This window comes from Schistocerca piceifrons, chromosome 7 (assembly GCF_021461385.2).
Source record: "Schistocerca piceifrons isolate TAMUIC-IGC-003096 chromosome 7, iqSchPice1.1, whole genome shotgun sequence".
NCBI classification, from domain to species: Eukaryota; Metazoa; Arthropoda; class Insecta; order Orthoptera; family Acrididae; genus Schistocerca; species Schistocerca piceifrons.
In genome coordinates this window covers 217,666,275-217,681,887 of record NC_060144.1, presented here as the reverse complement: position 1 = coordinate 217,681,887, position 15,613 = coordinate 217,666,275, and the positions used below count along the sequence as shown (strand labels likewise).

The following is a 15,613-nucleotide window of genomic DNA, read 5'->3' as shown; positions in this document are numbered from 1 at the left end:
TGAGGCAGGATTCGAACCTGCGACCGTAGTGGTCGCGCGGTTCCAAGCTTGAAGTGCCTAGAACCTCTTGGCCACACCGGCCGGCTCAGGATTGGGTGATTTTGGTGTTACAATATGAACTTTTTGAATGTTTAATTACTTTACTTAATATTTTACAGTACTTTTTTTATAATGATTTGCTCGCACAAGATTTCCTGAATGTTTTTCTGTTGTGATTCACACTAGTATTTGGAGGATATCCTTATCCCCTTTGTGGTCCATGAATTTTTTTGTGATTTCTTTGGGTTGATTCTTGTAAACCTTTTCTGGGAAGAAAACTTCAAATAATGATGCAATTTCATTGCTAAACAAATTATATTTGGAATTGATATCTGTTTCACAATAAATGTGATTCCAATTTACATTTTGGAGGCATGACTTAAAGGCCTTAATTGTTTCATCATTTACAGAACTTACTACCTTCCACTGGAGCTCAGTTTTGTTCTGGTAAGTAATCATATTATGAATGGTAAGTCTATGACCATCATGATCAGAGAGGCCAATCATTGTTTTACTAATGGTGATACTGCCCTGATTCCCTTGGAAAGCAAATATGTTGTCAATCAGGGTGCTTGAATTAGAAGTCACTCTGGTGGGATAATTGACCACTGGGATAAGGTTTTAGGTGTACATCAAAATCTCTGGATCTGACTACCCACTACCGTGTGTTAGGAAGTTGATACTAAAATCTACAGGTACTACGACATCTCTTAGAATTAAATACATCACGGAAAAGTGAGTCAACAGCTTTGTCCAGATTATCTGAGGGTGCCCAATATATTGCTACAATTAAGAGGGTAGAATCACTTTCAGAATACTCAATGGCACATACTTCAAAATGTTGCTCTAAGCAAAAATTGTGTACATCAATTGTTTTACAGTTGACACAGTTCTTTATGAAAAAAGCAACACCACCTCCTTTTCTTTGTTTTCTGCAGTATAAAGATTTAAGATTGTATTCAGGTATTACAACTCTTTCCATTCCTGAACAGTGAAGCACAGTACATGGGCATGGTCTACACTTCCATTATCCCGCACACTGACCGAGAGTTCATTTAGTTTATTACACAAGCCTCTAATATTCTGGTATAAGACTGCCAGATGATGCTTTTCAGTGCTAGTTATAATGTTTTATCTAAAAAAGAATTCTGAGTTTCTGAGTTCAGGGATGCTTCCCTGACCTTTGATTGGAAACCATTCATTTTATGTGGTCTGTCTACATGCACTCCCTTTCATAGAGTCGAGTTCTTCTGAAACTGATGTGTTTAGAAGGGCACCTAATACTTCTTTTCCTGATCTGTTTAGGCACATTCCATGGATAGTAAACAACTCTCCACTAAAATTGCTTATGTTTGCAACACTAATGCTGAAAAGTCTTTGCTAATTTAAAGTTTGTTTGTGAGAGGGCTTCATTTACACAGGACTGTGGGATTAAGTTATATCTCTTGGGGATGTTCATAACCCAAATATTGGATAAATGAAGTGCTGACAATATCTCTTTTAATGTTTGTATTACGTCATAACCTTCATTGCAGGCCAATTTGTTTGTGCCACCGATGAATATTACATACTCATTTTTTACATTTTTTGGATTGCAACCTAAAAGTTCTTTCTGGATTTTTTCTGAGCAGAATGCTTATTGTTACCAGAACTTGCACTTGTTGTTGCTGTTGTTGTTGTTGCTGTTGAAGACTTACGTTTCAGCTTATCGAAAATAATTTTTTCTGGTTACTTTCATTCTTTGACACTTTAACACATGAATTAAGCTTAAGTTTTGAGCTGCACAATGGTATGCCGCTACTACACATAAGGACACCAAATTCGTTTACACTCACAAACTTTGCACCACTTGTTGTAGGTGACATTTTTACGTCCAATATTCTGTGTTTGTTGCTTACTTGCTTCCATTCTGACAATTTATCTCCTCTGTCTTGTGGCAGGTCTAGTGTGTTTTGTTCCAAACTCAGCTGCATATTTTCATATTACACACTTTTGTTCTCTCTTTTTATACTGTCAATCACATATTGCAAAATTAAAATATATTCACTAAATGTTGTGAATTCTCTCTTGCACTGGTCACACGGTATATTTTTGACTGCATTAATGTAATTCTTTTTCGTAGTTAAATCACGCACCAGTACACTCACTGCCATCTTCATAAACTCTCCTTTGTAACATGATTACATTTTTGCCAGTATCCTTCTGTATGAATTGAAGTCTGGCACCTTCTCTATATATAATAAGCCTATGCAATCAAACCATTTTATATTCCTACAAATAAATATACTCAGGTATTTGTATGAGTTGACTCAGTCCAACTAACTCACTGATATCACTGCCTTAGGATACTACTTTCTGTGTTTTTTAAGTACACATTTTTTCATTAATGAACATGTAAAGCAAGTTATTAACATTTGCAGCACTTGGAAATCTCATAAATGTCTGACTGCAGCTTTTTCTCATACAGTACTTCATCAACTACAAAAAGGCCATGGTTATTATTGATATTATCTGCCAGGCCAGTGATATACAGAATGAACAGCAAGGGTCCCAACACACTTCTCTGTGGCCCAATTGAAGTTACGTGTACACATGCTGATGACTCTTCACTCAAGATAATATGCTGCATTCTCCCTACCAAGAAGTCCTCAATCCTGTCACAACTTTCATTTGATAGCTCATATGAGCATGCTTTATTAATTAATAATATCAAGACATCAACTTCTGTTGCATATGCTGGACTTGCTACATATAAGTACAAGAAGTGAAACCCAGGGAGTCCAAACGACTACTACATGAAGGCAACACCTTAAATGAGAACAATCTTTACAAAAGAGTTGACAACCCATCATGTAAAGACACTCATGGTGAATTAAAAGGACACTTCTAAGGAATCTCTCCTCTCTTAACACAAATATAGGCTACTAGTATCCTGACAGCATCAAATTGCTTAAGTTTTCCTAAAGAAGTAAGACACATTATCCGAAATGAGATTTTCACTCTGCAGCAGTGTGTGCGCTAAAGTGAAATTTCCTGGCAGATTAAAACTGTGTGCCAGACCAAGACTCAAATTCAGTACCTTTGCTTTTCACGGGCAAGTGCTCTACCATCTGAGCTACCAAAGCACGACTCACACACTGTCCTCACAGATTTACTTTGGCCAGTACCTTGTCTCCTACTTTCCAAACTTCACAGAAGCTCTCCTGCAAAACAAGCAGAACTAGCACTCCTGAAAGAAAGGATATTGGGCAGACATGGCTTAGCCACGGCCTGGGGGATGCTTCCTGAATGAGATTTTCACTCTGCAGCGGACAGTGTGCTGATATGAAACTTCCTGGCAGATTAAAACTGTGTGCCAGACCAAGATTTGAACTCAGGACCTTTGCCTTTCACGGGCAAGTGCTCTACCATCTAAGCTACCCAAGCACGACTTGCACCCCATCCTCACAGCTTCACTTCTGCCAGTACCTTGTCTCCTACAGAGTGGGTAATTGAGTGGTGTTGTCCACAATGGATGAGGGTGGCCTCATAGATTGACAGCTGTATTGTGTACAACACCAGCTGCCACGTAACTTGGTGCACCTTTCCACAATGGTGGTTTTTGACAGACATGCTGCCCCCTATGCATTCTTCATTCTATGGTGGATGTCTAGTATTTGTCCTCTGGCAGCCAAGAAAAGTATATTACCATGTTGGTTCTGTTTGGACACATTTGTTAATAATATCACCACAGTTCACATTTTCATATTTACTGCAGATATGTCAAAAAGACACAAATTCCACACTAATCTGCTTCCTACATGTCGGTGCTTATATATGTGCCTTGGAGTCATGGTACATTGCATACACACTGCAGAAATGTCCTCAAATGGAAATTTTTTGATTGCCCCTTGTATAATAAGTGGAAAGAAATTATGCTTATCGTTAAATGAGATGAAAATTTAACTGTGATGGAGAGCTGAAATACAACAGTAAAAAAAGAAAGTAGAGGAAAAATTGTAAGAAATATGTCAAATTACCCTGGACCTCCAGAAGAATTAATAATTACATTTCCAAAGAAGGCAGATGCTGACAGGTGTGACCATTACAGAAAGTCAGTTTACTAAGTCATGGTTGCAATATACTGACACAAATTATTCAGAATGGAAAGACTGGTAGGTGATCCTGGGGGATATCAGTTTGGGTTCTCGAGAAATGCAGGAGTATGCAAGGCAGTACTCACCCTACAAGGTATTTTAGAAGACACGATTGAAGAAAGACAAATCTGTGTAGATTTAGAGATAGCTTTTGTCAATGTTACCTTGAAATTCTGAAGGGGCAGGTATAAAATACAGGGAGCAAATGGAAACAAATCAAGAGGTATTGAACTGAGTTAGAGAAAAAGAGCTTATGCCACAACTTAAGTAAATGAACGATCATTTGGTTGGGCATGTCATGATTCATAGAGGAATAATCAATTTGGTAATGGATGGAAGTGTGGGTGGCAAAAATTGTAGACAGGGACCAATACCTGACAACAGGAAGCAGATTGAAAGAGATGTAGATTGCACTAGCTCTGCAGAGAAAAAACAGCTTGCAGAGGATGGAATAATGTGGAGTGCTGGCTTTGTCAAACCAATCTTTGTCCTGAAGAGCACAACAACACTGTTTGAATTTATTTTCTCTAACTCTTTTTAATAATCATTTCAATGTATTCTAAACCTAATGTTCATTCTTCATCAAATGCATCTCATTATTCATTGTTTGACTGTATTGGTTGTGAATCAGAGTTGCTGTTGAGATTGCTTGAAATAATGCTTATGAAGCTTATGAGTGCTGGACAGCATGCAGGCTTGTGACTGACACTTACATGTATTTTAGAATCTAGTGCCATTTCATGTGCAGACATTATATAAGCTGGCAATGTTATATGTGTGTTGAACTCTAACTTCTAGATAACGGTTTATTATGATGTTGGTTAATAGCTCACACATGCTCCCAAGTTTACAGCCTGTGAGTTAGTGTCTCATATTGATGCTTTCAGTGCACATGTTAAGCCAGCGTACAGATTCAGTCTGAGTCAAGCTTCCCTCTCATCTCCCAGGGCAATACTGTATGAACTACATTACGATAACAGCTCATGCTAAATCAATCATTCTCTTCAAAATTGTGGTTTAACGTCATTTTATTTATTTTAATTTCATCCCAAACATTTCAGCTAATATCTTACTTAGTAAACAAAAAATCCTTTACTTTGAAGAAAGTCACTACAATTTCAGGATTATAGTGAAGTGCCACTGATGTACTAATGTACTCCTACTTTATGCAATTAAATGTATACAGCTGTTGTGGTCTCGTGCTTAGCATTTTTGACCTTCGGTCGTGGGGTCCCCAGTTTGATTTCTGGCCAATAAAGCCATACACACATTTCATTCCACTTTACTAACATGAGAGCATAGCCACAGGTGACAGCTAGTTACTCATGAAAGTAAGTGTCAGATCCATGGAATGATAGTGGGATAGTGTGAATAAGAACAAGAGTAACAAGAAGACTAGGAACAAGAAGAAGCTTTTAGTAATAACTATTTCTACCCAAAACTTCTGGCAACTATAAAAATGATACGGAAATGATGAAATAAATCTCAATACTGCAACTATGAAATTTAAAGGACTGGTTTTCAGTGAGAAGTTTAGAAATGTTCTGTTGCATTTAGACTGTGAATATAAGAGTTCATTAATTTCCACATTCTACAGGGTGGCACACAAAATGTGTTACCATTTTGTTTTTGAATATAAACTTTATTGTCAATACAATCTGAAAGGAACATATACTACAATGAAGAGCTGTCCATGGAGATTTGTTCTAACTCAGCACATCCTCATTATGTCCACCATTTCCTTTCTTAACTTCCTTCAAATGAACACTGAAGTTAGGGATTACCCCATGGCACATGTCTTCCGTAATTTCACTGCATGCTTGAAGAATAAGTCTTCTGAGCTCCATTAAATCACGTGGACATTTTGAGAAAATTTTTTCCTTTAGGTACCCCCATAAAAAAAAAAGTCACGTGGATTGAGGTCTGGACTATTGGGGGGCCAATTTTGTCCATCATTGGAGTGACCTGGAAACCTGAGAGAAATGATCCGCATGTCGAAATGCTCGTGTAAAACCTCCAACACAGTACTTGCAGTATGTGGCCTTGCTCCATCTTGCATGAACCACTGCTTGTTGAAGGGCAAAGCAGTAGCAAGAAGCTGTGGAATGAAGCTATTGCGAAGCATGCTCAAATAACTGTTCACAGTTTCTTCAAAAAAAAAAAAGTGCTGCCCACGCTGTAATCCTCAGAGCATAATGTTGTCGTTCATGAAGCACTTGTAGGTTTTCAGTGGCTCAAAAGCATACATTTTGTTTGTTAACCACACCGTCTAAATGAAAATGTGCCTCGTCTGAAAACCAAATGTTGTTGAGAGTTTCTTTCCTATCCTCCGCCCACTAAGCAAACAGTAGTCCCTGCTGCTTGTGTTCTTCAGCGAGCTTCTGTGCACAGGTCATCTTTTATGGGTACATATGGAGGTCACTTTTAAGAATGCGTTGAACGGAGCGTCTTGATATTCCCAGTTGCACTGCTGCCTTTCTACACAATTTCCCGGGACTTCTCTGTATAGCAACTTGTACTGCTTCAATATTCTCCGCCAAACAAACAGGCTTAGGCCGAGGTCACTTCGCTTCCAACACTGTTCCTTCCTGTACAAATTTATCGTGCAACCTGTGGATGGTCTTCTTGCAAGGGACTCATCGTGTGTTAAACTGTTGTCGAAAGTGCCTCTGAGTCACAACAAGGCTTTTCGTTTCATGAAAAAGTAACACAATTGCCGATCGTTGCTGTGTCGTCAGTCTTCCATTGTCAGCCATTGCTGCTTTCTAGTCTCCTAGTAGCAGTATCGTGAATTACACATCATTTCGTAACTCTTTTTTTTTTTTTTTTTTTCCAAGCTCTGCTGGTACTGCTGTAGAGATCCCAGCGGGATATCTAATGTGCGTTGTAAATTGTGAAAGAAACAATTGGTAACACATTTCGTGCGCCACCCTGTATTTATGAACAGAATTATATGTTGGAATCAAAAGTATTCCTAACATACATACCAGAGACTTATGGGGTACAGATTCAAATGTAGAATAAGTTATATACACGTGGTGAAATCTTAAATGAATTGAATACATCTACATAAATAAAACTTGTAAGTATCACCAAATATACTTATCTTTTTCTTCTGTTCATTAAAGTTGTCAATAATCACTCCAATGAACAGATTAAGAGTGAAAAATGATCCAAAGATAATGAAGAATACAAAATACAGGTACATATAAATGTTGGTTTCTCGGATTGGCTGCTTGTCCACCTGTAAAAGAAATGCAATTATATTAAAATGGAGCTGTGAGATATACAATTTCCATTGTGCAGTTTACCAACTGCAGATCTAGAAAAATAATTCTACATGAGTGTATGAATGTCATTAGACAATGGAAACTCCAGGTTGGAATGTCAAAAAAATCAGGAAAAGGAAAGATTGCTACTTACCAAAATAATTTCTGTGGGGATGAGGACTTTGGTGGAAAGGTTAACAACAATGTTCCAGAAATGTTTCAGCTCTAGCTCTAATCTTCACAGTGAGTAGCAATGAATCTTTTCCCTAATACTGTTACATGTCATTAGAAGTTATTTCCAGTGAATTTTCCTTAAGCCGGCCGGGGTGGCCAAGCGGTTCTAGGCGCTACAGTCTGGAACCGCGTGACCACTACGGTCGCAGGTTCGAATCCTGCCTCGGGCATGGATGTGTATGATGTCCTTAGGTTAGTTAGGTTTAAGTAGTTCTAGGAGACTGATGACCTTAGAAGTTAAGTCCCATAGTTCTCAGAGCCATTTGAACCAATTTTCCTTAACAAATTCTAGATTGTGGTCTTTGCTTGGGATTAGAATATAGGTGGCAACAGAGAATCACTTAATAAAGATACATGAGGTTATCTCTAGGCCTAATACACAAAAATCGACCATACCAGCATGGATTGCTCGAATAACACTAATTCCAGAGTATCTCTGTGCGCACATTATATCAGGCAAGCCAAGTAAATAAGAAAAATAACTTACAAATAGTAACTTTAAATATGAGAACAACGAGCAGAAAATGAAAGCTACAAGAAGGTGAAGAAGAAAACGGAAGAGTGAAAGTTGATCCTCTTTGTATTTTGTGACATGTGACTGAGACACTGTAGAAAATTATATTGGAAAACTTCAAGATGACCTACAGTGTACATCAAAAATGGAATGAGGGTTGGGAATCATTTCATAACCATTTGGATAGAAGTGTGTGAGGTGTGAGAAAGTGGAAAAACTCTATAATTCCTCCTGCTAGATTTATTTTTCTGTATAAAGCATGGAAGACTATTTCATTCAGACCTATACCACATTTATTACTTCCAGATATCTCGTAACCCTTCTCAAACTCTGCTGCTATCTTTCCACTGCCATTCATAAGGCATTCAGTTGCTATTAACTCATTTTCAGCTGACACTGGAGGAGTCAACATGGAATAACAACAGTATGAATTAGTATAGATTGCTGTTAACCAAATAGAAGAATCACTGGATATTATTAAGCAATTGGACAAAGTTCTTCATCAGATCTAGAAATACACACACACACACACACACACACACACACAGAGAGAGAAAGAGAGAGAGAGAGAGAGAGAGAGAGAGAGAGAGTCAGTCATACATATCATGTACAACTCACTCAACACACATAGCCATAGTTGTCTCTGGTCTCTGACTGGTAAGACCTGAACGCATATGCCTGGAGATGAAAGTTGTCGTGTCTGAGTTAAACGTGCATGTACGAGTGTGTGTGTTTGTGTGTATTTATAGATCTGACAAAGGACTTACCTTAATAACATCCAACAGTCTTCTGTCCTAATTCATATTGTTGATACTGAATCCCAGATTTCCTATTATTAGCTGAATAAAAGTTGGTAACAACTGAATATCTTACGAATAGCAGTGAAAAGATGGTAGAAGACATTGACAAAGAGTGTGAGATATCGGGATGTACATTGCCCAATGTATGTTTCTGTGTAACAACCTTAGATTTCATACAGTGAATTACTCAATACATTTTATCAACAATGTAGGAAGAGATAGATTGCTACTTAATGTGTCATCTTTACGCTATGAGGCGATCTATATTTTCCTACATTGTTGATATTCCTACCTTGAGTTTTTAAGTCTGTGTTTATTCCTTTCACACTTATTATTCATTATCTAATGCTATTTTTAGTAATTGTACATCCTATAAATAACAAATCAGTTACACTATTTCAACTGTAAGAGCGTTATCATTCCCATTGTGTTGAAGCAATAACTTCTAACCCAGAGAGATAATAATTCACTCATGTAAGACAGTTTTGCAAGATTAAACTGAAAGTTCTAGAAAAACACTGTGTAACATCGTTACCAACTGTTGAAATCATAAGTAGTTCAGTTGATGATAATCTTTAACATGGTTCACAGGCAGATAGTTGCACAAAATAATGGAAATTTTGCACTGAAGCATCTGTACATGGTGGTAATCAAAGCAATTAAGCACCTTAACAGCAGTCTGCATACATAAAAAGTAATTTTTCAAAATCAACAAAGAAATAAGTGTATCAAACACTTTTATTGCTATTGTAAAACTTACTGTTACACTAAAGTTTTTGTGGATATGTAATTTTGTGTCATACCTTTGCAAATGTATCAATACTTATAATTAATTTGTCATCATGGATTCTTACATTTTTATGTAAAGGCGAGTGTGGAGCCAAGCAAGTTAGTTATATTGTTGTAAAACATGTACACATTATTTATCCAGACAGTTTGTATGAATCTCATGCTGTGGAAGATTGGGGCAATGTAAGATTATATGTTGTAGATTTTCACTAAAAATAGATATTGGGCCAGTTTAGTCATATAGCATATTTTTTAAATGCAATATACTCTTCTTGTCATAACAAAATAAGCACAATAAGTCAAACAATGGAAAATCCAGGATGGAATGTTACAGTATTAGAGAAGGAAAGTTGCTACTCACCATATAGTGGAGATGCTGAGTCGCGATAAGCACAACAAAAAGATTCAACAAGAAGATTGCCTATTGTGACTCAGCATCTCCGCTATATGGTGAATAGCAACTTCCCTTCTCTAATATCGTTAGGCACAATAAGATTACTTTAGTTAATATGTGTATTGCCTACCACACCCCTCAATAATTGTTTTAATTCCCACATATGTGGCCAGATTACCCAAATTTTTACAACCAATGCTGCTGGGAGGTCAAATGGTGTACATATGAGGGGAATTTAAGGTATCCAGAAAAATTTTCCACTGCAGCGGGGTGTGCGCAGACATGAAACTTCCTGGAAGATTAAAACTGTGTGCCAGACAAAGAATCGAACTCGGGACCTATGCCTTTCACGGGCAAGTGCTCCACCATCTGAGCTACATGCTTGGGTAGTTCAGATGGCAGAGCACTTGCCCGTGAAACGCAAAGGTCCCATGTTTGAGTCTCGGTCTGGCACACAGGTTTAATCTAATTTAAGGTTATGTTAATGGTGGTGATTTTGATTCTGCAGAAGTCTTTTACTTGTAGAGGCTATGCTGTTTGCTAGCGGGCTAGCATGCCCTTTACAGTGTGTGCCACAATAGCAAGGCGAACAGCCAAAGAATACTTTGCTGCCTTGACTGAAGAAAATGAAATTTATTCTAATAATGTTACATGTTCAGCTGTTCTGGACTGAATTGTATACATGGCAATCTATGTGCAGGGCCATGTCTTATGTTACACTTAATTAATTGAACCCAAACTTCAATCGGGAATGATATTGTGCACCGAACATATATAATGATTTCAGAATATGCAGAGAATTCATGAAAATATTTGTGCCCCACTGATTTGTAGTTTGGTGATGATCACAGTGTGTGCCCTTTATTGTGGTTATTTAAAGCAGTTTGACTCAAACAAATTATTTAATTCAGAGTCAAGCAATATAAAAAAGTGATAGTTGAAAATTACACAATGGAAACTCCGGGTAGAAATATCTACAATGTAGAAAAGGCAGATTGCTGCTTACCATAAAGAAAACATGTCTAGTTGCAGACAGGCATAATTAAAAGATGCATGTAACTTTTGGTTACAGGTAACAGGGTATTTAATTTAGATCCCATCTGCAGACATCTGCGCCTGGGTTGATCTCAGAACTTCAGTGCATCCAGGTTCAGACAAGCGCGAAGGTGGGCTTTAGAACTATCATCGAGTACAATTCAAGACCTCCTGGTAGGCAAATTGCCACACTGGTAATACACCCAGGATCATGTTGGCTATTAATTAATTTGAGTGAGAGTTGGAGAAGAAATAGGTTGTCGGTGGCAGCATGGTGAACCTAGTCGGTTACAGGCGGTACTGTTTGCAGTACTTTACTCAACTCAGCACAGGGCAAAGTTCTACAGAACTCTGGGGCATCTGTTGCTGCAATTGACAAGCCAGAGGCAGCCAGTACTATGCCAATAATCTGTGCAGAGGAAGCAATTTCAACGGCAGCATGTGGGCACAGCTCGTGTGATGTGACAAATGCGTCAACTGAACAGGCTACAGCAACACTGCTTGCTCTGTGTCTTGGCAGTTTGCTCGAACAGTCCAGCCCCACAACTATCAGATTAGTACGAGGGACTGCTTTCTGACTTAACAGATCTAGTTGCTGGTGAGCATAACAATTGACAGCTGTGAGTGGTTGTGTTGCAGCTCAGTATGGCAACCATTGGCAGCAATGCCAATGACATAGGCATGTAGCAGTCAGCAACAGCTAGTGGAGTGTAATGCCCATCATCATGTGGAACAGTGAAGCAACCAAGGAGTCATGGCTGCAATACTGTTTATGTAGCATGAGTTCTTTGACTACAATCACGAATGGCTGCAACTGCTGTTTATGTGGTGTGGGTTCTTTGGCTACAATCACAACCTATTGACCAATGACTCAGCTTCAGGTGGCCTGCTCTTTCAGTCAATTTTAGAGGGTGTCTGGGAAGTAGGGACAAATATTAAAGTGGTATAGAACATATAAAATTGATTGACAATGTTGTTTTTTGTACAAACACATTAAGTAACTTCTCTCACTTATGTATGAAATATTATATCCTCCATACAACCACCTAAGGCAACACGGCAACAAGCAATGCTTTCAGTGAAGTTCTCAATGACATATTCACAAACATCTGGTGGCATGCTGTTAATAACCCTTTTTAATTTCATTCTTCTATTGGTGTACTGTTTGTGGTCTGTTCACGTACAGTTTTGATTTCACAAATACCGACAAAAAGAAGTTGCAAGGTGTAAGATCCCATGATCTGGCAGCCCACTCCTGATTGCCATGCAAAGTGATAATTTTTGAGGAATATTTTTTGAGCTCATTGATGAGTTGATTTTATGGTGCTTATGGCCACATAGTCATGCACGACAGCAATATTTTCTTATGTTTGAACAGAATGTGGTCATCCCATTTTCTTAATGTCCGAAACACACCCATGGTCTCAACCTTCTGGATCAGCTTCTGAACTGATGATATAGTTGGAGCAATTCACAAACGATTGCTGTGGGACTTTCACTGTTTTTGTAATAACTTTTTATCACACGGATATGTTGCTCAGTTGTCATCTGGTCCATGATGAAAATAAACATCAAATAACACTGCTCACCATACAAAAGCTATCAAGCTACAAATAGGAAGAATCACAGATAACAAACATGAAAAAGCCACGGCTGCCAACCATCATATGACAAAATGGTGCAAAATTCAAATTCGTCCTTACTTCCTGGACACCTTTTATTTGAGGTAAGTTCTACAGACATTCTACACACATAAAAAAAATATAAATAAATAAATAAAAAAAATTTTGCACCACCTTAATTTCCCGGGAGTTCAGGAACCTATACAGAAAATTGGAATAGAGATCAACATAAACATCATTTTTGCCCTTTTTATTGCTCATGAAAACCACACAATGCATGTTGTACCACCATACAGTGAGAACTTCAGAGGTGGTGGTCCAGATTGCTGTACACCCTGGTACCTCTAATACCCAGTAGCACATCCTCTTGCATTGATGCATGCCTGTATTCGTCATGGCATACTACCCACAATTTCATAAAGGCGCTGTTGGTCCAGATTGTCCCACTCCTCAGTGGCGATTTGGCATAGATCCCTCAGAGTCATTGATGGGCGATGTTGTCCATAAACAGCCCTTTTCAATCCATTCCAGGCATGTTCGATCAGGTTCATGTCTGGAGAAGATGCTGGCCACTCTACTTGAGCAATGTAGTTATCCTGAAAGAAGTCATTCACAAGACGTGCATGATGGGGGCACAAATTGCCATCCATGAAGATGAATGCCACACCAATATGCTATCGATATGGTTGAACTATCGGTCGGAGGATGGCATTCATGTTTCGTACAGCCTTTACGGCGCCTTCCATGACCAGCAGCAGCATACGTCAGCCCCACATAATGCCATCTCAAAACAGCACGGAACCTCTACCTTGCTGCACTCACTGGACAGTGTGTCTAAGGTGTGCAGTCTGACCGAGTTGCCTCCAAACATGTCTCCAACGATTGTCTGGTTGAAGGCATATGCAACACTCATCGGTGAAGAGAACATGATGCCAATCCTGAGCGGTCCATTCGGCATGTTGCTGGGCCCGTGTGTATGGTGCTGCATGGTGTCATGGTTGCAAAGAAGGACTTTGCCATGGATGTTGAGGGTGAAGTTGTGCATCATGCAGCCTATTGCGCACTGTTTTGAGTCATAACAGGATGTCCTGTGGCTGCACAAAAAGCATTATTCAACATGATGGTGTTGCTGTCAGGGTTCCTCTGAGCCACAATCCGCAGGTAGCGATCATCCATTGCAGTAGTAGCCCTTGGGCGGTCTGAGTGAGGCATGTCATTGACAGTTCCTGCCTCTCTGTGTCTCCTCCATGTCCGAACAACATCACTTTGGTTCACTCCGAGATGCCTGGACACTTCCCTTGTTAAGGGCCCTTCCTGGCAGAAAGTAATAATGTGGACACAATTGAACCACGGTATTGATGGTCTAGATATGGTTGAACTACAGACAACATGAGCCATGTACCTTCTTCCTGGTGGAATGACTGGAACTGATCGGCTGTCAGACCCCGTCCATCTACACTACTGGCCATTAAAATTGCTACACCATGAAATGACATGCTACAGAAGTGAAATTTAATCGACTGGAAGAAGATGCTGTGATATGCAAATGATAAGCTTTTCAGAGCATTCACACCAAGGTTGGCACCGGTGGCGACACCTACAACATGCTGACATGAGGAAAGTTTCCAACCAATTTCTCATACAAAAACAGCAGTTGACCGGCGTTGCCTGATGAAACGTTGTGATGCCTCGTGTACAGAGAAGAACTGCGTACCATCACATTTCCGTATTATATAAAGGCCGGATTGTAGCCTATCGCGATTGCGGTTTATCGTATCGCGACATTGCTGCTCCTGTTGGTCGAGATCCAATGACTGTTAGCAGAATATGGAATCGGTGGGTTCAGGAGAGTAATACCAAACGCTGTGCTGGATCCCAACTGCCTTGTATCACTAGCAGTCGAGATGACAGGCATGTTATCCGCATGGCTGTAATGGATCGTGCAGCCATGTCTCGATCCCTGAGTCAACAGATGGGGATGTTTGCAAGACAACAAATATCTGCACGAACATCGACAACATTTGCAGCAGCATGGACTGTCAGCTTGGAGACCATGGCTGTGGTTAACCTTGACACTGCATCACAGGCAGGGGCGCCTGCGATGGTGTACTCAACGATGAAGCTGGGTGCACGAATGGCAAAACGTCATTTTTCTGGATGAATCCAGGTTCCGTTTGCAGCATCATGATGGTCGCATCCATGTTTGGTGACATCGCGGTGAACGCACATTGGAAGCATGTAATCGTCATCGCCATACTGGCGTATCACCCAGCGTGATGGCATGGGGTGCCATTGGTTACACGTCTCGGTCACCTCTTGTTCGCATTGACGGCACTTTGAACAGTGGACATTACATTTCAGATGTGTTACAACCCATGGCTCTACCCTTCATTCGATCCCTGTGAAACCGTACATTTCAGCAGGATAGTGCACGACCACATGTTGCAGGTCTTGTACGGGCCTTTCTGGATACAGAAAATGTTCGACTGCTGCCCTGGCCAGCACATTCTCCAGATCTGTCACCAATTGAAAACGTCTGGTCAATAGTGGTCGAGCAACTGGCTCATCATAATATGCCAGTCACTACTCTTGATGAACTGTGGTATCCTGTTGAAGCTGCATGGACAGCTGTACCTGTACACGCCATCCAAGCACTGTTTGACTCAATGCCCAGGCGTATCAAGGCCGTTATTACGGCGAGAGGTGGTTGTTCTGGGTACTGATTTCTCACGATCTATACAACCAAATTGCGTGAAAATGTAATCACATGTCAGTTCTAGT

The 15,613-nt window shown here is 39.6% G+C and overlaps 1 protein-coding gene across 1 annotated transcript in view; it reads right to left on the bottom strand.

The window, feature by feature from the left end:
- LOC124709134 (sodium channel protein para) overlaps window positions 1-15,613 on the bottom strand; it is an 878,324-nt gene that overhangs the window by 135,952 nt on the left and 726,759 nt on the right. The window contains exon 29 of the mRNA XM_047240797.1: window positions 7,282-7,419. Within this exon, the coding sequence (XP_047096753.1) occupies window positions 7,282-7,419 (138 nt within the window). The remainder of the gene's footprint in view (window positions 1-7,281; window positions 7,420-15,613) is intronic.